Source organism: Chrysemys picta, chromosome 10 (assembly GCF_011386835.1).
Source record: "Chrysemys picta bellii isolate R12L10 chromosome 10, ASM1138683v2, whole genome shotgun sequence".
NCBI classification, from domain to species: Eukaryota; Metazoa; Chordata; order Testudines; family Emydidae; genus Chrysemys; species Chrysemys picta.
In genome coordinates, this window is record NC_088800.1 from 40,533,611 (window position 1) to 40,554,480 (window position 20,870).

The window sequence follows — 20,870 nt, forward strand, 5'->3', positions numbered from 1 at the left end:
CAGGGTTTAAACGCTGCTTAAACTGCAAGGACGCTATCCCGCTATCAGATGGCCACTTATACTGTATAAAGTGTTTGGGGGAGACCCACATTCCTCAAAAATGTGCCCACTGCAGAAAATTCAGCTCCAGGGCACGGAAAGACAGGGAGCTTAAACTGAAACTGCTCCTCCTCCAGAAATCCCTAGGAGCGGCTTCAGACCCAGGTGCTGATTCCGGCTCCGCTGCCCACCACAGTACCCCCCTCCCCCTCCCGCCTCAAACAAACAAAAGACATCTGATAAGAAAGGGCACTTTTTGTCAGCTTTAAAGGAAGCCCTGAGACACAAGCCCTCCCCGGGCGGATCTACCGCTTCCCTGCCTGTGCTCCCTCACTTGAGCACATTTGACAAGCCGGGCTCCTCCGGCACCGCGTGAAAACTGCCTGAGGCTGCGGCGGCAGCGCGAAGCTCCGGTGCCGAGGCTTCAGGCTTTCAGCTGCCTGCCTCTCTTCTGGCACCGTTCGGCACTGCGACGGACGCGGTGCCGACATTCCACAGCCTGTCTGACCCCCTGCAGGCTGATGCTGCCCTCCCGGCACCGGCCACGGCACCGGCACCCGTGGAACTGATTGGCAGTGAGCCAAGAACCAAAACCTCGGCTCAGAGGAATGTTCCCTCATTGCAACTCCCTCCTGCACAGCCTTCACATCACGCAGGAGCCTCACCACTTCACTTCACTCAGGCAAGAGATCTGCTGGTGTCACCTATCCTGCAGTCTCCCCTGCTGAATGCCTGTTTCTCTTCGAAGGCAGAGTCAGGGTTTGAACAGTCTTCCTCCAGTGAGGAGGAAACTGGACCACAGGAGGGTTTTTCTCCGTATCAACCCTCCCATCCCCAGACCCCAGTCAACAGAGGTTTTAGGAAAATTACCTCAGCCTATTCTCAGGATCCTGCCCCCTGGGGGGTGAACCCCTGGATGGCACCACCTATGCCCTACCCACCACCATGGCAATATTGGGCACCATGGGCATCGTATCCTCGAGAACACACGCGCTACGCCACCTCAACCAAGCGCAACACTGGTCTAGCACCACCACCTGACGAACCTGCCAATGACACCAGACACCAAGCAGCACCGTCACACTTGCAGGATCAATCAAGTCCTGCTCCTATTCCAGTAGAGCTGGAAGTAAAGCCTGAAGAAGCCTTACTTCCCCGTCCTCCAGCACCGTCGGATGACTACGCAAAATTCCAAGATCTCTTTAAAAGAGTTGCCAGTGACTTGAGAATTAACTTGGAGGAAGTCCTTGAACAACAGCATGAGTTAACGGACATCCTACAGCCCTCTTCTTCCTCTAGGGTCGCATTACCAATCAACGTAGCCCTTTTAGAACCTGCTAAGTCCATCTGGCAGACTCCAGCTACATGCCCGCCGACCTGGACCTCTTTGGTTGTAAAGTATATGCATCCTCGACGCTGCAATTTCGTATAGCTAATTATACTGCAGTTCTTGCAAAATATGACCACAGAAACTATAATAAGTTCATGGACTTTATTGACGACATCCCAGAACAGAAAAAACAACAATTCACAGCTCTGGTTTCCGAGGGACAAATCATATCACGTACCGCTCTTCAAGTGGCCCTCAATGTAGCCAACACTGTAGCAAGATCGACCGCCACAGCAGTAGTCATGCGTCGAGGTTCATGGCTCTCCTCCTCTTTCTTTCCTCGAGAGGTCCAGAGCACCATTGAAGATCTTCCCTTTAACGGTGAAAAACTTTTTGCTTCCGCTACGAACGACGTGCTTCACTCAGTGAAGGACTCAAGGGCAACCCTCCGGTCCTTAGGTCTCCAGACACCTACGACCAGAAGATGGCAATATAGATACCAACCTTACCAACGTCCACGCTACCCCGCATTTACGCAACACTCCCATAGACCACAGGAGCAACAACAACAACAGCAACGCCAGAGACCAAGATTCCAGCGTCGTCGTCCCAATTCAGCGGGGGCGCCTCAACCCCCTCCAACTAATAGGCATATTTGAAGCTTTGGTCGAGGGTTTAGAAAACAGCGTTCCCACTTCAGCCAGCACACATATCTTTGCACACTGCCTACGACCATTCTCCCACCAATGGCAAAACATTACCTCCGACAAGTGGGTTATAGAGGTGGTTACAATTGGATACGCCATCCCCTTCCTCTCCTTGCCTCCCACCCACCCACCCTCCCCATCCCTCTTCAGGGACCCCTCTCACGAGCGTCTACTCCTCCAAGAAGTGCAACATCTCCTTCAACTGGGGGCAATATAAATTGTGCCAAAACGACACAAAGGGAAGGGTTTTTACTCCCATTATTTCTTAACAGAAAAGAAAAATGGGGGATGGCGACTAATCCTCGACCTCAGGAGGCTTAACAAATTTGTCAAAAAGCAGAAGTTCAAGATGGTTACTCTCACCACCATAATCCCAGCGCTGGAGCAGGGCGATTGGTTTTCAGCCCTCGACCTACAGGACATCTATTTTCATGTGACTATACACCCGGCCCACAGACGCTTCCTGCGTTTTACTCTTGGCTCAACACATTTTCAATACAGGGTTCTTCCCTTCGGACTGTCCACAGCCCCCCGTGTCTTTTCCAAGATCCTAGCCATAGTTACTGCCTACCTCAGAAAACAAGGGGTCATAATATTTCCTTACCTCGACGATTGCCTCCTCAAAGCCTCAACGTTCGACGAAGCTCTCCGATCCATGCGGCTTACAGTCGATTGTTTCCTATCTCTAGGCCTGCAAATAAACAAAGACAAATCCACATTATGCCCCACCCAACATCTGGAGTTCATAGGGGCACACCTCGACTCCCGGACGGGATTGGCATCTCTTCCACCCGACCGCTTCAACTCCATAAGCTGACTGGCCACAAAAATTCTCAACAGTCCCCAGGTGACTGCCCGAGACTGTCTACAAATACTAGGTCACATGGCCTCATGCACTTTTGTCATCCGAAATGCACGCCTCTACATGAGGTGTTTCCAAGCGTGGTTGGCCACGGTTTACAGACCGAATGTGCACTCTCTAAACAAGACTTTTTCCGTACCTTTTCGAGTCAAAGATTCTCTACTGTGGTGGACAGTTCACTCCAACCTCTGCTCTGGAGTCCCCTTTCTTCAGGAGGCTCCATCCCTCATACTGACTACCGATGCATCTCTGACAGGCTGGGGTGCACACATGTCTCACCACACAGTCCAGGGGCTATGGTCTTCAACCAAGACCTCTCTGCACATAAATGTCCTAGAACTTCGACCCATTCGCAATGCGTGCCCATCACTTTCTTCCACTAATCAGGAATCACCATGTACGCATAATGACAGACAACATTGCATGCATGTTCTATGTAAACAGGCAGGGAGGAGCTTGATCCCACTCGCTTTACACAGAGGCTATGAAGCTCTGGAATTGGTGCATTGCGAACAACATCCGGGTATCAGCTGTCTATCTTCCTGGAGTGATGAACACCACAGTGGATGAACTAAGCAGACACTTTCCATGGGATCACGAATGGGAGATAGACGAGAAAACCATTCACAACATATTCCGCATTTTGGGTCACCCAACCATAGACCTTTTTGAAACTGCAAAAAACAAAAAATGTTCTGACTTTTGCTCCAGAGCGGGCCTGGGCAAACATTCCCTGGGAGACGCATTCATGATCCCATGGCACCGAAACTTACTCTATGCGTTTCCCCCGATACCGGTTCTCAACAGGGTCCTGATAAAAATACGAACAGACCGGGTCAAGGTGATCCTAATTGCCCCGTCGTGGCCCAGACAACCGTGGTTTCCGTTCCTCACCAGAATGTCGATTCAACCACCAATCTCGTTGCCTCTCCTCCCGAACCTCCTATCGCAACAACGCGGCTGATTTCTCCACCCCAACCTGTCCATGCTTCACCTCAAAGTCTGGTTCCTACATGGTTCTCCCAAAGCGAACTAGATTGCTCTGAACAAGTTCAAAGAGTGCTCCTACATAGCAGAACACAATCTACTCGCACCACCTATCTACGAAAGTGGAACCAATTCACACATTGGTGTTCAGCTAAACAACTTTGTCCCACGTCGGTATCTCTCTCGCTCATACTTGATTATCTATTGGACCTTAAGCGATCCGGCCTTTCTTTCAGCTCCATCGGAGTCCATTTAGCTGCTATTACAACTTTTCATGACAAAATTGATGATACTTCTGTTTTTGCTCACCCAATCACCAAGTGTTTCCTCAAGGGACTCCAAGCCCTATACCCAGACATTAAACCACCTACCACCTCATGGGACCTTCATTTAGTACTATCTTGCCTAACTCAACAACCATTTGAACCCCTAGCCATGTGCTCCCTTTTACACCTTTCGATGAAAACAGCATTTTTAGTGGCAATTACATCCGCCAGACGGGCAGGAGAAATAGCAGCTCTTATGGCAGACCCACCATATACGCTATTTTTCAAAGACAAGGTTACCCTCAGATTACACCCCAAATTTCTTCCTAAGGTGCATTCGTCATTCCGCATTAATGAGCCAATACACCTACCAACCTTTTTTCCGAAACCACATGCAAACTCGTTTGAAGCTACAATGCATACATTAGATGTATGCAGGGCCTTGTCCTTCTATTTGGATAGAACCAAACCTTTTAGAAACTCTTCTAGACTTTTTGTCTCCATCGCGGAGCGTTCCAAAGGTTCTCCTATTTCTACCCAGAGAAACTGGATTTCTCAGTGCATCCGGTTGTCCTATCAGATGAAGAAGGTTGCACCTCCAGACGGCATCAGAACACACTCCACTAGATCTCTGGCTGCCTCTATAGCATTCTTACGCAAAGTTCCCCTAGCTGATATCTGTAAAGCAGCCACTTGGTCCTCTTAATACACATTTGTTAAACATTATGCCCTTACTCAAGGCCCCCTTTCTGACATACGTTTGGGCAGGGCCGTACTATCTACGGCATTCCTATCAGATCCGAAGTCCCTACCTCCTTGAGACACACTGCTTTTAAGTCACCTGGAGTGGAGCACCCACAGGGACATCTCTCAAAGAAGAAGAGGAGGTTACTCACCCTGTGCAGTAACTGACATTCTTCGAGATGAGTGTCCCTGTGGGTCCTCCACTACCCACCCTCCTCCCCTCTACTTCGAAGTTGGGGTAGCCTCCGTTGTAGAGAAGGAACTGAGAAGACCAGCTACGCATGCGTACTGTTAAGCTAGACTCACAGCGGGGGGGCAGCCTCTGCGCTTGCGTGGCGGGTACGAGTACTGCTGCAAAAATCTCTGAGCAAGGGCGCAGGGACGCACCAGCACCTGGAGTGGAGCACCCACAGGGACGCTCATCTCGAAGAACGTCAGTTACTGCACAGGGTGAGTAACCTCCTCTTTCCCTTCGTCTTGATGACTCTGTTTACTGCTTAAGGCAAATTAAGCAGAACCCACATTCTTTTGTTTAGGACAGACCTGTTTGCCAACCTCTGTTTGAGCAGAGTATGGGGTTTGGAACATGTGTTAATAACATCATACAGGGAAATGTTATAACTTTAGGTACAATGTTGCCACACATATTTTATCAGGATGATACTGACCAGCAAATACGAGTTTTCAAATGATACCTTATAAGGCATATCTTGTACAAAAAATATTACAACAACATGTAGGGTGTGAACACAGGGGTATAATCTGTCACACATATCTAGGAACAAAGAATGTAGGCCATACTTACAGGATGGGGGATTCTATCCTGGGAAATAGGGATTCTGAAAAAGATTTGAGGATCATAGTGGATAATCAGCTGGTGCAACACAGTGACCAAAAGGGCAAATGCAATCCTGGGATGCATAAACAGGGGAATCTCAAGTAGGAGTAAAGAAGTTATTTTAGCTCTGTATTTGGCGCTGGCGTGACCGCTGCTGGAATACTGCATCCAGTTCTGGTGTTCACAGTTCAAGAAGGATGTTGATAAATTGGAGAGGGTTCAGTGAAGAGTCATCAGAATGATTAAAGCATTAGAAAACATGTCTTATATTGATAGACGGAAGGAGCTCAATCTATTTAACTTAACAAAGAGATGCTTAAGGGGTGACTTGATTACAATCTATAAGCACTGTTGTATTAATTTAGATGTAAGACTAAAGGCATTAACATAACCCAGACACTGTCCAGCATTCAATAGTGTTAAGGCTTGGGGTTTGGTCTACGGAGACTTCAGCCTACTTAGTCCCATGGCAAACACCATTAAAAATCCTTTAACCTTTTATTAAAGATAAAGAAAAGAGTGGGACACAGTTAAAGCCTTTACAATATAAAGTATTAAATAAAGCTTTCCTTTTAACAGTATACCTTGTTCCCTTTGTTAGCTGGAGAGAGTTTTTAGAAGGAAGAATCCTCATGTCTGACAGTCTCTAAGATGGTATCAAAGCTGGTAATAACTGTCCTTTTGGAGAACAGAGAAGAAGTTAGTTGAGATGGGCTGGAGCTGTCATTATTATTAAGATCCAATCCCATTTCATCCCAGGTGGTGGTTGGGAATCAGCTGGAGCTGGTGGATGTGGTGATGTCATCTGAGTCCTTTTCTCTGGCCCTGCCCAGTCAGGACATCTCTCAGGATCAGGATGATGAAGGCCTGGGGTCCCAGGAGATGGTTTGGGTGGCAGTCATGATTGTGAATCTCATCCCAATAGCCAGTTTTTCTCCCAAAGTCTCTTTTCTTCAAGGAACCCAAAAAGGAGTGATGGGCAGAATAGTCCATCCCCTCATTAATTTGTCCACTAATTAGGTCTCTTTTCCAAAGCACCAACTTTGGTTCACTAATTTCTGGTTTCACACTCAAGGACTGTGTTAAAATCATGCTTGGTAAACCAAGAATGATCTTAACACAGTCCTTGAGTTATATCAGAAGGCCTTTTTGTTTGGACTAGCTCAGTCTGTTTGTCTCCCTTTCATGTCTTTCCCCACTAACATTTGCTGTTCCAGGTTCCTGTGACATCTTATGAACTTACACTCACTTCTTATAGTTGAACTCACAAGTGGTAATGAGGCCTACAAGTTTACCCTAAAACAGTACTGTGGCGGGGCAATGTCTCACTGGCACGGCGCCTCCTGCTGGTCGTCCTGGGAATTAGCTCTTCCAGCCTGGAGCACCCTCTGCAGGCTGGTGTCTCCCTCCCGGACCTGGTGCCCTTTGCCCTGGGGTTCTGCCCCAGCAGTAACCCCCAATCTGGATCTCCCCTCCCTGGGGAACCCCCAACCCTCTAAACCCACCTTGCCTCAGTGGTTACTGCCAGTCATCATCTAGTCCCCGCTCCCTGGGGCAGACTGTAGTCTCTAAACCACTCATCATCAGCAAGGGGGTTAGGACCTGCTGCCTTTGCCTATCTCTTTAGCCCCAGTGCCTTTTTGTAAGCCCTTTTTAAGGCCTGCAGCCTGGGGCTTTTCTAGGCTGGAGCTCCCCAGCTCCCTCTGCCCTTCCCCAGCCCTGCTCCACTTCAGGTACCCGTCTCTCTCCAGCAGCTAGGTCCTTCTCTCCCAAGAAGCTAGAGAGAGTGCCACTCCTTCTGGCCCATAGCCCTCTTATAAGGGCCAGCTGGGCCCTGATTAAGCTGGCCACAGGTGTGGCTGCTGTCCCAATCAGCCCACCTTTCAGAGCCGCAGCCCTCTCCAGGGCTGCTTTTAACCCCTCTTTACTGGAGTGGGGCAGCCACCCCAGTACAAGTACCTACTCGGGGAACAAATAGTTCATGATGGTCTCTTCAGTCCAGCAGATAAAGGTCTAACATGAGACAATGGCTGGAAGTTGAAGCTAGACAAATTCAGACTGGAAATACCGCATACATTTTTAACAGGGAGGGTAATTAACCCCTGGAACAATTTCCCAAGGGTCATGGTGGATTCTCCATCACTGACAATTTTTCAGTCAAGGGTGGATGTTAGGTCTGCTCTAGGAATTATTGTGGGGCAGTTTTCTGGCCGGTGTTACAGAAGTCAGCCTAGGTGATCACAGTGGTCCCTTAGAATCTATGAATCATTCCCATCTGCTGGCAGTGGCACAGCAATGAGACAGAGAGCACTTGGTGTGCTGTGCGTTCTGGCCTCTGCAATGACGACTCCTCTGATTTCACTTACAGAGTTGCTGAAAGAGACACTGACTTTTCCATGTGGCATCCAAGTGGAGCTACGCTTCCAGGTGGTCTTTTCTAACGTAATGCATGTGAGTGCAAAGCTGCAGGCTCCCCCTCCGCACGTCACTGACATCCGACTCCTGCTCTGCAGACCCGCGGTGAGCTCCTTCATGTCTTTGGCTGGGGACCTTAGGCCAGTGTCCTGAACTTCCCTTCAGCCCCTTTCTTCAGCAGGATTGAAAAGGCAGCAGAAATAGTAATGCCAGTGGTTGGGCAGGAAGGAGGAACAGTGTGCAGGTGGGGGTTGTGTAGTGTGGGTGGGGTGTGTGTTGTGTGGGTAAGGTTTGGGAGTGGGTATATGTCCAGGAGAGGCTGAGGGGCTCAGTGTGTAGAGAGGGTGGGATGTACATTTGGGATGGTGGAGAGGGGAGCTGGGAGTGTTTGGGCAGGTGGGTAGAAGCCTGGGGTAGTGCTGTCAGGGTAGGTGTGTTCAGGGGCCAGGCAAGGAGCAGTGTGTGTTGAAAGGCGGGTTGGGAATGAGCTGCAGAATGGGCATATCACTCTGTTTCTAGAGTGTCTGTCTGGCAGCTCTCTGGGGAATTGTATTTCTGACCATCATAAAGTGGGGGATCTGGGCGTCTTTGCTCTGCCGAAGGACACTCACTCAGTGAGGAAGGGAGTCCTGCCTGGGATCCTGTAGCCAGCAGGAATCAGCCATGCCTGGACCCTACTTGCTCCAGCATGGGGACAGAGCACCACAGACTGGATTGATGCTATATCCTGGGCACAGACACTGGAGGGATGTCAGATGCTGCTGGAGACAGCTCAGTGCCTTGCCCTTCCCAGAGGGAGGAGCCTGTGTGGGCTGAGTGACGGTGCATGAGCAGGGGCTGAAGTACTGTGTGGGGAACATTTCCCAGGAGTGTGCTCCCCTTGTGGGAGGCGCTAGCCATCTACAGCAGCAGCAGGCCCAACCGGCACCAACACGGGCCCATTTCACACCTACTGGGAGGGATGGCCCTCCACTCCTCGCAGCAATCAGGATGGATGACTCAGGGCATTCCCCTGAGGCTGTTCTGGGTTCCATCAGTGCAAGCCACAGAACAAGTGTTCTAAATGCAGAGGTGATGTGCAACACCAAGGCTTTGTTTACTTTTTATGTAAATGTGTTTCCAATGTCTCCTGATTTACCTCGGAGTCACATTCAAGCAGGTGAAATTACATTCTTCTTCAAGTGATCGCACATGCCCATTCCACTGTAGGGCTGTCTGTGCTCCCGTGCACAGTTGTCAGAGAGTTTTTACCTATAGCAGTACTTGTTGGGACAGCTTGAGTGCCCTCTGCTGCCTCACACACATCGTGTAGGCATAAAGGGCCGAGCTACACCAGACCCTCCTCAGTTCCTTCCTGTGGCAAGTGATGGTTGTTGGAGCTCCCTGGACTTACTTCTGTAAATCTTTCCTGTTATCTGCATATAGCACTTGTGTATCATTAGTGTAGTTAGTCAGTCAATTCGTTAGTTTCTTAGTAAACATTGTTTTTGTTGTTTCTGTGGGTTCCAGCACCCAGTGTGGGGGACTCACCCCAGTACCAGATGTAAGCCACGCTTTCAGGGTTTCAAGCCCTGACACTCTTGCGACAAGGCTATGCTGAATAGCGACCCAGACTCCAGCTCCCTTAAATACTTGGGGGAGGCTCATGTGAGTGTAGCGATGCGACAACTCACCAGCACAGCGCCTCCTGCTGGTCGTCCTGGGAATTAGCTCTCCAGCTCCAGAGCCCCCTCTGCTGGCTGATGTCCCACTTGCCGCTGGCCCCTGTGTCCCTCCCGGACCCCGGTGCCCCTTTACCTTGGGTGCTGCCCTCTGGCAGTACCCCCACTCTCTGGGTCTCCTCACCCAGGGGAACCCCCAAGTCTCCTCAGTGGCTACTGCCAGTCATCATCTAGCCCTTGCTCACTGGGGCAGACTGCAGTCTATACCACTCCTCATCGGTAAGGGGGGTTTGGACCTGCTGCCTTTGCCTAACCTGGGCTGCACCTCTGCAACCCCAGCACCCTTCCTGGCCTTTCCCAACGCCTGCAGCCTGGGGGTTTTCCAGCCTGGAGCTCCCCAGCTCCTCTGGCCTTTCCCCAGCCCTGCTCCACCTCAGGCACCCTGCTCAGCTCCAAGGCAGCCAAGTCCTTCTCTCTCCACTGCTAAAGAGAGACTTTCAGCTCCAGGCTCACTGGCCTTTTATAGGGCCAGCTGTGGCCTGATTGGGGTGTGGCCCCAGCTGTGGCTGCTTCCCCAATCAGCCTAGCCTATTGGCTCCCAGGGGAAGCCCTTTCCCAGAGCTGTTTTAACCCTTTCAGGGCTGGAGCAGGGTAACCGCCCCGCTACAGTGAGTGAGAAGTGCAGCATTTGTAAGGGCTCTAGGCCCCATTGGAAAAAAGACAGAGCAGCCAGATTAAAATATCTGCTCTTGGAGTCGGTGCTGCAACCTCCATTTGAGCCCTCTACTCTGTGCTCTGAGCACCTCGGCGTCGGTCAGTAGTACACCTCTGGCATTACTGGTACTGAGGGGCAGATCGGCATCTCCGGTATAGGCTATATCTTGGCCAGTTTAGGCTATATCGCTGTTACAATGTTTGTACTTAATATATACTTATATGCATATGGTGTGGATGATACATGTTATTACTATATTTATATGGTAGCCAGCATACGTTAGTCAACACAACCATGCCTGCAACTGTTTCCATCACTCCGCACTGACTCAGCTGTTTGCGGCTTCAGAGTGACTCCCAGACAAATCCTGGAATCTGGTTATATAGATTCTAGCAGTGCCCACAGTATTATAATACTTAGCCCTTTTCATCAGCCGCTCTCAAAGCACATCATAATCTTTAACGTCATTATCCTTGCTGCCCCCCGTGGGTTAGGGCAGTGCTGCTGTCCCCAGTGTACAGAGAGATTAAATGGCTTGCTCACGGGCACACAGGAAGTCTGTAGGAGAGCAGGGGATTGAATGATGGTGTCTTTAGTCCTAAACTGGGACCCTACTCACTGGGCCATCTGTTGGGCACTTTACAAACACAAAATGAGGGACAAGCCTTCCCCATGAGAGGCGACAGACAGACGGACACAGGATAGGGAGAAGAGGTGTACCATGTAAGTATAGGGGTCAAGGTTGTGATTGTTCATGTCTTGGGGATGGAGTATCATTTTTAACAGCTGGAAGATTTATGATGTACAACGAGGCTGTCTGCTAAGGGTGTTCATTAGATTGCAAAGCCAAACACTCACAAGGTAGCCATTACAGACTGGGTAATGCATGCCAGCAAGGGAATGGCAGGGAAGGAGCTGCCTGGAGAGACACTGAAGGAAATGCTGGTGGGGAGGGAGGAGGGCAGTGAGCCAGGAGAAGACAGGATTACAAATGGCAAGAGAAGAGAAGACAATAACATGTCAAAAGCAACAGCGAAGTTGAGGTGAAGGTGGAGCAGAGGCCTTGAGATCTGACCAGAAACTGATCATTAGAGACCTGGGCAAGAGCAGCTTGAGGATTGGGGTTCAGTGTGAGGGAGGGAGGTGCAAGTAGTGGCTAGTGGCTGTGAAGTGCAAATGTGCTGTGATCGAAGGAGAACGCATGGGGTGGAATATTCCTTTTGTTCTATTCCAGACTAACAGCCTGTCTTCACAGCAGAGTTAGCTCCAGGTATAACTCTGCTGTTACCCCAACCAGGGGTGAAAGTAACTTAAAGGACTTAGCGGTACTCCAGTGTCCTGCGGAGGGGGCGGGGCCTCAACTGGAAGAGGTGGGGCCTTTAAATCTGGGGCTTTTAAATCAGGATTTAAAGGGCTCGGAGATCCAGCTGAAGCTAGGAGCCCCGGACCCTTTATATCACCCCCGGAGCTACCAGCTGCAGAGGCGGCTGAGAGCCCTGGGGTTTGGGCAGGGGTGAAAGTAATTTACATTTCTTACCCATATGGTCCAATCGCAAGCAACCCACCTCTCCTACGTACTTCATGGATCCCTCCCATTGAATGACATAGATATAGAAAATAAAACTGCTACTACTACTAAAAATACTGTCTGTAATAAAACTTTAATATTGGAATAAGCCTGAAAAAGTGAAAACTCACTGTCACATTTTTCTCAGTGTCTTCCCTCCTCCTCCAGCCAGGCTGCCGACGCTAGGCTCCGTGCTTTCTCCCTGCCTGGCACTTAGGCTGCAGGGGCTTCCCTCTAGCTTGCAGCAGGGAGCAGGGAGACTGGCTGAGGGAGGGAGAAGCCTGCCCCCTGCATAAGAATCTTTAAACTCAACTGTTCCCTGGGCAGTTCAGCCCCCGGGGTTAGGAGCCATTTCTGGCATCCTTGTTAATTTCACTCCCAGTTGTTGCGGGGGAGGGGGGAAGGTGTGTGTGACCATGGCAGGGGCAGTTCTTTTCTGCCCCCTGGATGAGGGGATCTCCAATACTACTATAATACAATGGTAGGGGTCGGTTGCTGGGGTCGGGGCAGTCGGCGGCAGGCTACAGCTGCATTGTTTGTGACACACACATTCATACACATACATACTGTATGTATTACTGTCCTGTGGGGAAGGTGCCAGTGCCCTTTTAGGGGGTGAAGGGGGGGAGACAAGTGTTTCTGGGCTAACACACCTCAGGAACTTCTGCTTAATGTGTGCTCCTTAATGGAGTCCGTCCTTCACCAGGGGGCTGTTTGTTGGTCCAACTCCTACACTGAAGAGCTATCTTTTTTGAGAGATCCATCCATACTGTACATATCTATTTAGAATATATCTGGATCAGAGTAGATTTAGATCTGTGAAGCAAGACAAGAAGATTTTGTTTTCCCAGGAAGACATTCATGTGGATGTTCCAAAGTTAGCTTTTGAGTGCAATACAGTACCCCCAGAGAATCCCCATTTCGGAGAAAAGGAAATAAGAGCATTGGCTGATCAACTGAGAATCAATCAACAGGAAACACACTTGGGATTTGTTGAATTCAAGGCTTTTGGAGGAAAAAACATTCCTGGTAAACTTAAAAAACTCATCCTTGCAGTGGACACCTTTGCTGCAAACAATGCTGACTGCGAAAGGGGATTCAGTGCGATGAACAACAACATTACAGTGAAACGGACTGCACTTACCACTCGTCATGTGGCGGCCTTGCTATTCATTTCATGCGTGGGACCTCCTTATACTCAGTGGAATCCCATGCCATATGTGAAATTGTGGCTTGGAAAGGGCCGACGTGCAGCACATTCATCTCGAGGCGTGGCACGACAACAAGGAGAGCAACGAGAGCAGCTGTATGGCCCAATGTGGGAGTTGCTATAAGGATGCTTTGCTCCATCCAGTCCTTCCCAAGGATGCCCCTTTCTTGCCCCCGCTGGGCTGGCCCACTCACACCTTCCATGTGCCAGGACTGAGCCGCGGGCTGGGGCGGCTTTGCTGTGGGTAGTGGTTCCCGCTGGAGCTGCAGCCCCCACCTGCCACCCCCTATTGCTTGTGGTGTTGCTGCCGCATGCCCCCCAGACCTCCGTCTCCTCCCCTGTCTCCCGGGCGGCTCCCTCCCACAGCTGGAAGACAGAACAGCAGCTGCTGAGACTGGAAGTTTTCCTGGGGACACCATTAAGCAGCAACCCAAAAGCTGGGTGCTCACAGATGCGCTGGCAGTGCCGAGCCAGACCTTGCCTCTTACAGAAGTTCCTGAGGTGTGAGCAGCAGAAATATTGTCTCCCCTGTCCCCCCACTCCTCAAAAGGGCACTGGCGCCCTCTCCACGGGATAGTAATACATACAGTATGTATGTGTATGTGTATGAATGTGTCACAAACAATGCATCTGCAGCCTGCCGCCGACCCCAGCAACCGGCCCCTGTGGGCTGCTGCTGCCTGCAGAGAGCCAGCAGGTGCCGCTGGGCTGGGTCTGCCAAGGAGTAAGTAACCAAGGCAAAAACCATAGCCAGCCAGCCAGGGAGGGAACCAGGGGGGCAAGGGACTGTGTTGCACCATGCCCACCAGTGCCCCACTTTCCAGGCACATAAAAGAGTGCAGGGGGCAAACCAATGGGTGGCTAGTAGTAGGGGAAGGCAGGGGTGAATGAAGGACAACTGGAATAGCCTTCATGAAATATACAAGATATTTAGAGAAAGTTTTGTCAATTTCAGCCTCTGCATTCTGCAGGCAGGACAAAACAAAAAGAGATCTGAGATTGCACCTGATGTCCTAAGGACATTTCAGGTGTTTAAATCAATATATAAAGAGGGTGGAATGAAAACTACTATTTCTTTCAAAGGAGGCACAATAATTTCCCTGAATATCCAGTTTTCCCTTCCAATCCCTTTGCGGTTTTGTCTATGGGGGCTATTTGCTTTCCCTGTGAATCTTTAGTTGCTTTAGCAAAATTGCTTTTGCCCAAATAAACCCTGATCATCATGACACATCTCCCACCATGTTCTCCATGGGGTTTTTTTTGTTGTTGTTGTTTTTTTAAACAGTAGCATTTCAAAGAGGATCTGCAAGCAGTTTGGACATCACAACCATGATCCTCTGCTGAGGAGGGAATGGGATAGATTTGAACTTGGAAATGGTTCCTGATTTTGATTGTATTTTTTGTGTATAGGAGATCCCCTCATCCCGGGGGCAGATAAGAACTGCCCCTGCCATGGTCACACACCCCCTCCCCCCTTCCACTCCCCCCAGCAACTGTGAGTGAAATTAACAAGGATGCCAGAAACTGCTCCTAACCCTGGGGGCGCAGGGAACAGCTGAGTTTAAACCTTTCTTATTCAGGGGGCAGGCTTCTCCCTCCCTCAGCCAGTCTCCTTTTCTTACCGGTACTCCGTACCTGCCCGTACTGGCTTACTTTCACCTCTGACTCCAACCAAACTGCCATGCACATAGACAAATCTCTAGTTTGAGTTCAATGGTGCTTTAAACTCGCGTGAGCTAGCCCATCAGGGGTTGGGGGTTGGAGCTCAAGTACTGATGATGCTGGAGCTACGAACTCAGTGCAGACGCAGCTACTCTATGCTTGTCATACAAATACTGTGTTGCTAATCCAGTCGCTCTGTGCAGCTCCAGTGCTGGGTCACAGTGTGGCTGCTCTCACTTGAGCAAAGCTAACTCAAAGAGTTAACTTGAGCTAATTCAGCAGAGAAGACATAGCCTAGTCACCTTCCACCTGAGACCAAATACAGAACAGTGCAGCCCCGAGGAACGATTTCAGATGGTTTGAAGTAACTGACCAGGGGGTTGGACTTGGCGTGGAACTCCACCCCTTTACAATGCTATGCTCTCCCCTCACCAGCAAGAATGCTGCCCTTTAATGTTTCCCCCTAACTCTTTGCCTCAATCATTGTTGCTCTTTTCTGAGTTCCCTCCCATCTGCATGTCTCTGATGCACCAAGTACTTGGAAATAGATGCATCTTCAGGTCAGGTTGGTTTGTACAAAAGTACTCCAATCTCCAAGGTATTTGCATTTATCAGGTTCCTCCAAAAAGAAGCCTTAATCACGATAACGGAAGCTAGGTCACCGATTGCTTCTGTTCATGCAGCAAACCCTCCTGCTGTCACCAGCCCTTCATGTACAGACATGCCTGTTAGCAGCAAGGACTGAATTCAGGAGCTTCAGCGCCAGTGCACCAAGCCCTTGCCAAGACTCCAAAGCTCCCCACATGCACAGATGGGAGATCAGAGCAGATGTGAAAGTTGGTGTGACATGCCCACTTGTTCTGTCTTGCTGCTAGTGTCACTTTTTACACACCCTGCTCCATTCTGAAGGCTGTTCTGCAATGGCCACATGGCACTGAACAGCTAGGCTAGGGTCAGTGCAGTGTCAGTCCCATCCCTGTACACTGACTGCAGGGGGCTTTTGTGGGGAACAAGCCCGTACACCAGCTGTATGCCACAGCCGTTCACACTTGGCTCGGGGGAGGTTCCCGGGCCATTTGGCAGCTCTTGCAGCCAGCAAGCACACCTAAGGATCTGGTACCTCTACACAGCCCATGTCAGTGAGCTTCCCAGCCCAGGTCGACAGACTCGGGTTAGCGGGGCTCACACTAGTTCTCTAAAAATAGCTGTGCAGATCGTGCTTTGAAGTTGCAGCTTGGGCTGGAGGTCAGGCTCTGAAGCCTAGGGAGACCAAGCTGCAACATCACAACACTGTCTACACAGCTATTTTTAGCACACCAGCACAAGCCCTGCTAACCTGGGCTGGGAGGCTTGCTGATGGGTTCCGCAGACATTACTCATGAATTTGGAGAAAATAGCAGGCTGTTGTAGTTGCTGGAACGTCCCACCAGAGGGCCTCATGATCCCTCATAGCAGGCCAGCATATTCCAGACACCCTGTTACACGAGGGCAGGTAACATCAAATAGGGAGGTACTTTTTTTTTTTTTTTTTAATGATCTTTTTGCTGGTAAAAGCCCTACAGTTCTCTGGCTGCTTTGTGCCACCAGAACAGCACAAAAGTCAGTGCTCAGAAACTGTCCCTGTGCTCTTACAGTTCCCATTTGTATTAGGAAATGCAGGATTTACCTTAACCAGAGCTCTCTGGGCAAGGCCAGCCCCAGATACTGCTGGGTTTGAGTAGCCAGGTGTGTGTGAATTACTGGGCTTCTTTGGCTTGTGCTGAGAATGCTTTTTTGTTTATTCTTGACTGTCTGCTCCAGGAGGTGCGAGAACTGGCCATGCTGCCTGACTGCCAGTCTGACCGGGTGGTGTCACTACTTGTCTCACTGTATGAGCAAGAGGAATTGGACTGTGTGCTCCGGCTCTGTGGCCTGCAGAAAATTCAGGTAAAAAAGCCACCCTCTGTGGAAATCTCACTGCTTGCTTTACTGCCCCAGAGAGCAGCTGGTGCCTCCCAGACCATTCTTGCAGGGGACTTCCATCATCCTCACGCATTCCTGACCCGTGTTCCTGGGTGTGAAGGGAAATATTGGCTAAGATATGGCCATGGTGCAGCGGCCTCTCCCTGGGCCTTGAACTCTCCTGTGGCGGATTAATGACCAAGCCAACACTGCTCATATCGGGGCAATTCACTGCTGGGCCACAAAAGATCTGTCCCCTTTGCTTACACTTCCTTTCTAGCCTCAGGCCAGAGAACATGTTTTCCCCAGGCCTTTCGGTTTCAGACAGATGGCCGGGCCACAAGCAAAGACCAGACCCATCTCCAGTGGCTTACAAAAATTTTTAATTCCATCAAGAGACACTTACCTATCCCATAGATGGACAAGGCTGCTCATTCAGAGCGGTTGAGTGATAAACACCAGAAGGAGGGATCATGATGGTTATCTAATCTGACCTGTTGTCTAGCATAGGCCAGAGACCCTCAGCCGGTCAGCCCTGCAGTGCTGGCACTGGTTCTTCCCTGCTACCTGAGGGCCCAACACTTTGCAGCTGAACCACAGTCTATCCTTACAAAAGCATCCAGACTTGGTGTGAAAACTCCAGGAGATGGAGACTCCATGAAATCCCTCCATAAACTGGTGCCAGTGGATAATCGCCTCATTGTTTCAAAATTGCGCCTTATTTTTAATTTGAATTTTTAGGACCCAACTTCCAGTCACAGGATCTTCTTATTCCTTTATCAGCTAGATTAAAAGGCCCCCTACATCAGATGTCCCTTCTCTGCAGAGGAATGCAAAGGGGCATGTGTCCCCCTATCCTTGATTACCACAAAAACTGCTCAGTCTCCTTTTTTTAGTGTGCGTTCCATATAATTTATTCAAGTCCCCCCCATCAACACCTATAAAATGCAATATAACAATTCTAATACCCTGTTACGCTATGACCGTCGGCCCCTGTTCATCACAGCCCTGTAAGGAAAAGAGATCTCCCTTCTTTGGGATTGGCTCACTGAGGCTGCAGTGAGCAGAGTGCTGACCCATCTATTAGACCTCAGCACTCTGTCACACACCTCCCCCTTTACCTAAGAGTGGGTTTGGGGATTTTTTTGCACCTACCCCCCCTTGTAGGAGGTTCTTGCCTCTATACATTCCCATTTGCCCCACGTTGGTCTTGTAGGGTCCCTTTTCTGGGTTGTTCTATCCTCCACCTGCAGAAATTGCTCCCATAATTCAGTCTTCACCCACAGAGCTTCACACCTACAGGCCCACTCTCCTTATCTTCTTCCACCTTGACTCTGGGTAGGGCCTGTTGTTGTCCCCCTTTCTCTTCCTTCTCTAAGGCCTCTGGTTCTCCCCATCCCACTTAACGGGCCCCTCGGTTCCTCCCCTCACCCTTTCTGCCATGCAGGTACCCGGGACTGTCCAACTCTTGGGCTTGGGCTGTTCTTCTTCCCCGAGCCTCGTTCTGCCTTTCCCTTTTTCTCTCTCTTTTCCTCTGGAGCAGTTCAATTTTTGCCTTGGCTTGTATCATTCTGCGTAGGGTGTTCTGATTCTGTTAACTCAGGCCATTCCTCATTTGCTTCTTTTTCTAGCATGTGGGGCCATGGCCACTTGCTTTCTTTCTATAGGGGAAGGAGCTCAGTCCATACCCTCTGCAGCCAGATGGGGTAGCCTCTCCATTACTCCCACCTGCTTCCATCTGCATTTCCCCTTTACCTCCAGGGGTACCTCTGCCATTGGGCACTTTCTTCTCCCCTGGAATGCATGTTAACTTTATCTTCTCCACTGAGAGCCTCCAGTGGGGCTTCCCTAAATCCCCCCAGATCAATGAGCATCCTGAGGCAGTGTCCACAATCCCCCTTCTTCCCATCTTTATAGGGATGGTAGGCATTTTCCTTTTCCTCCCACCTCTGACAGTCCCAGTCCATCCACAGAACTCTGGGAACCTGCATTGAATCCTGGAGAAGTCCCGCTTTTTATGTCCCAACCTTCCACATTGTTAGCATACTAGTCCCCGATTCCCTGAAAGAGTTCCTTTTACTTCCTCCCTTTTCTTTTTGGGGCTTTTCAATTCCCACCCCCTCCATCCCTGGCTCCAGACCCATAAGTAGCTGGACCGCTCTTCTGGGAAAATTGGTTTCTGCAAATTCTTTGGAGAGTTAAATTGTGACCTCTAGGATGCTGGGCTGGTGCCTCCTTGCCCAGATTCTGGTATTCTCTGGGAGGCTCAGGAGAAATTGGTCCAGTACTACCAGATCTGTAATTTCCCCCCACAGTTCCAATACCTGACTTAAGCCGGTGGGCAGCCCAGGCTGTCCGCTTTTGTGCATATGCCCTGGGTCATACCCCTCTAGGGGCCCAAAATTTCTGCTGGTATTTTTCAACAGACAGCTCCATCCAGTCTAAAATGGTGACCTTCATAACATCTTAGTTCTGGGCCTGTTTCTTATTCAGGGCCGTTAAGCCACAGAGTTTTCCCAGTGAGATAGAGTGCCACCCGGAGGGCCCATGTTTCCTTACCCCATCTGCTGCCAAATGGCCCGGGAACCTACCCCAAGCCAAGTGTGAAGGGCTGTGGCATACAGCTGGTGTACGGGCTTGTTCCCCACAAAAGCTCCCATCTGGCTCCAGTGACTACACTCTCACCTGTTACCAGGAATGTGTCCAGATCATCAGTTGGGCCCACTTTGCATAGAGTCACAATCAGGCTATGACTCCCAGCTCTGCACTGGGACTCACTAACTTCTGTACCAACTGGTTTCAGAGTGGTAGCCGTGTTAGTCTGTATCAGCAAAAAGAATGAGTACTTGTGGCACCTTAGAGACTAACAAATTTATTTGAGCATAAGCTTTCGTGGGCATGCAGTGGAAAATGCAGTAGGAATATATACACCTCTACCCCGATATAACACAACCCAATATAACATGAATTCGTATATAACGCGGTAAAGCAGCGCTCCGGGAGCGCGGGGCTGTGCGCTCCGGCAGATCAAAGCAAGTTTGATATAACACAGTTTCACCTATAATGCGGTAAGATTTTTTGGCTAGTGGTTCTGAGTGTGCCAGCACAAAGGGTTGTATACTAACAGCTGAAATCATTGAGAGCTGTGTTAAATGGGGGGGAGGGGGCGGCTGGTGGAGAGGCGTGGCTTGTGGTGAAGACTGCAGCAGAACCCCATGGAGAGGTGTGGCAATTGGCCATTGACCCACACAGTGGAGCATGTAAGGTGCCCCTGTTCCTTCTCTCCCCTCCACCTCCTTCCACTCAGGCTGGGAGGTAAACTTTTGCAGATGAACTTCTGAACTCTGGGCCTGCACTGACCAAGGACAGAAACTGTGCGAGTGGTGACTTTTGGGTTGTTGGACTCAAGAACCACTCTGGGGCTGCACTGACCAAGGACAGAAACTGTGGGTGGGGTGACTGTTGGGTTGCTGGACTTAAGACCTTGAGGGGAAAAGGACACTGCCAAACTTACTTGGGGGTGGGTCTTTTGCTCATGGTTTGTGTTATGAATCCTATTTGTGGTGTTTCCCCACATAATACCACATTGTTTCCCTCCTTTATTAAAAAGCTGTTGCTACACTCAGACTCTGTGCTTGTGAGAGGGGAAGCATTGCCTCTTGGAGGCACCCAGGCGTAGTTGTCCCAGGTCACTGGGTGGGGGCTCGAGCTGGTTTTGCATTGTGTTATTGAAAAGGAACCCCCTAGATACTGAACCCGGCCCCTGTTGCTGCTAACTCTGACGGGCAGAAGGGTTTTGCAGCTCTTTCTGCTCCTCAGCCAACCACGGCAGAGTCTGCTCTGTGTCTGGATGCTGAGCCTTCACACCAACTCCCCCCCAAAAATATTCAGGCCATTCCCTTCAGGGGAATCCATATCCCAGACAA

The 20,870-nt window shown here is 50.1% G+C and overlaps 1 protein-coding gene and 1 long non-coding RNA gene across 7 annotated transcripts in view; one reads left to right on the plus strand and one right to left on the minus strand.

Moving 5' to 3' along the window:
- The window catches only part of LOC101940395 (mucosa-associated lymphoid tissue lymphoma translocation protein 1-like), a 134,101-nt gene that overhangs the window by 110,392 nt on the left and 2,839 nt on the right, over positions 1-20,870 (plus strand). For all 6 annotated transcript variants that reach the window (XM_065558481.1, XM_065558482.1, XM_008166761.4 and 3 more), the window contains 2 exons: positions 8,142-8,293; positions 16,804-16,929. In XM_065558481.1, the coding sequence (XP_065414553.1) occupies positions 8,142-8,293; positions 16,804-16,929 (278 nt within the window). The remainder of the gene's footprint in view (positions 1-8,141; positions 8,294-16,803; positions 16,930-20,870) is intronic.
- LOC135973765 (uncharacterized) lies at positions 1,530-7,553 on the minus strand. The gene is made up of 4 exons (XR_010590782.1): positions 7,511-7,553; positions 6,358-6,451; positions 2,681-2,767; positions 1,530-1,840 (listed from the first exon to the last, which is right to left on the minus strand). It is a non-coding gene; the product is annotated as an uncharacterized LOC135973765 (long non-coding RNA).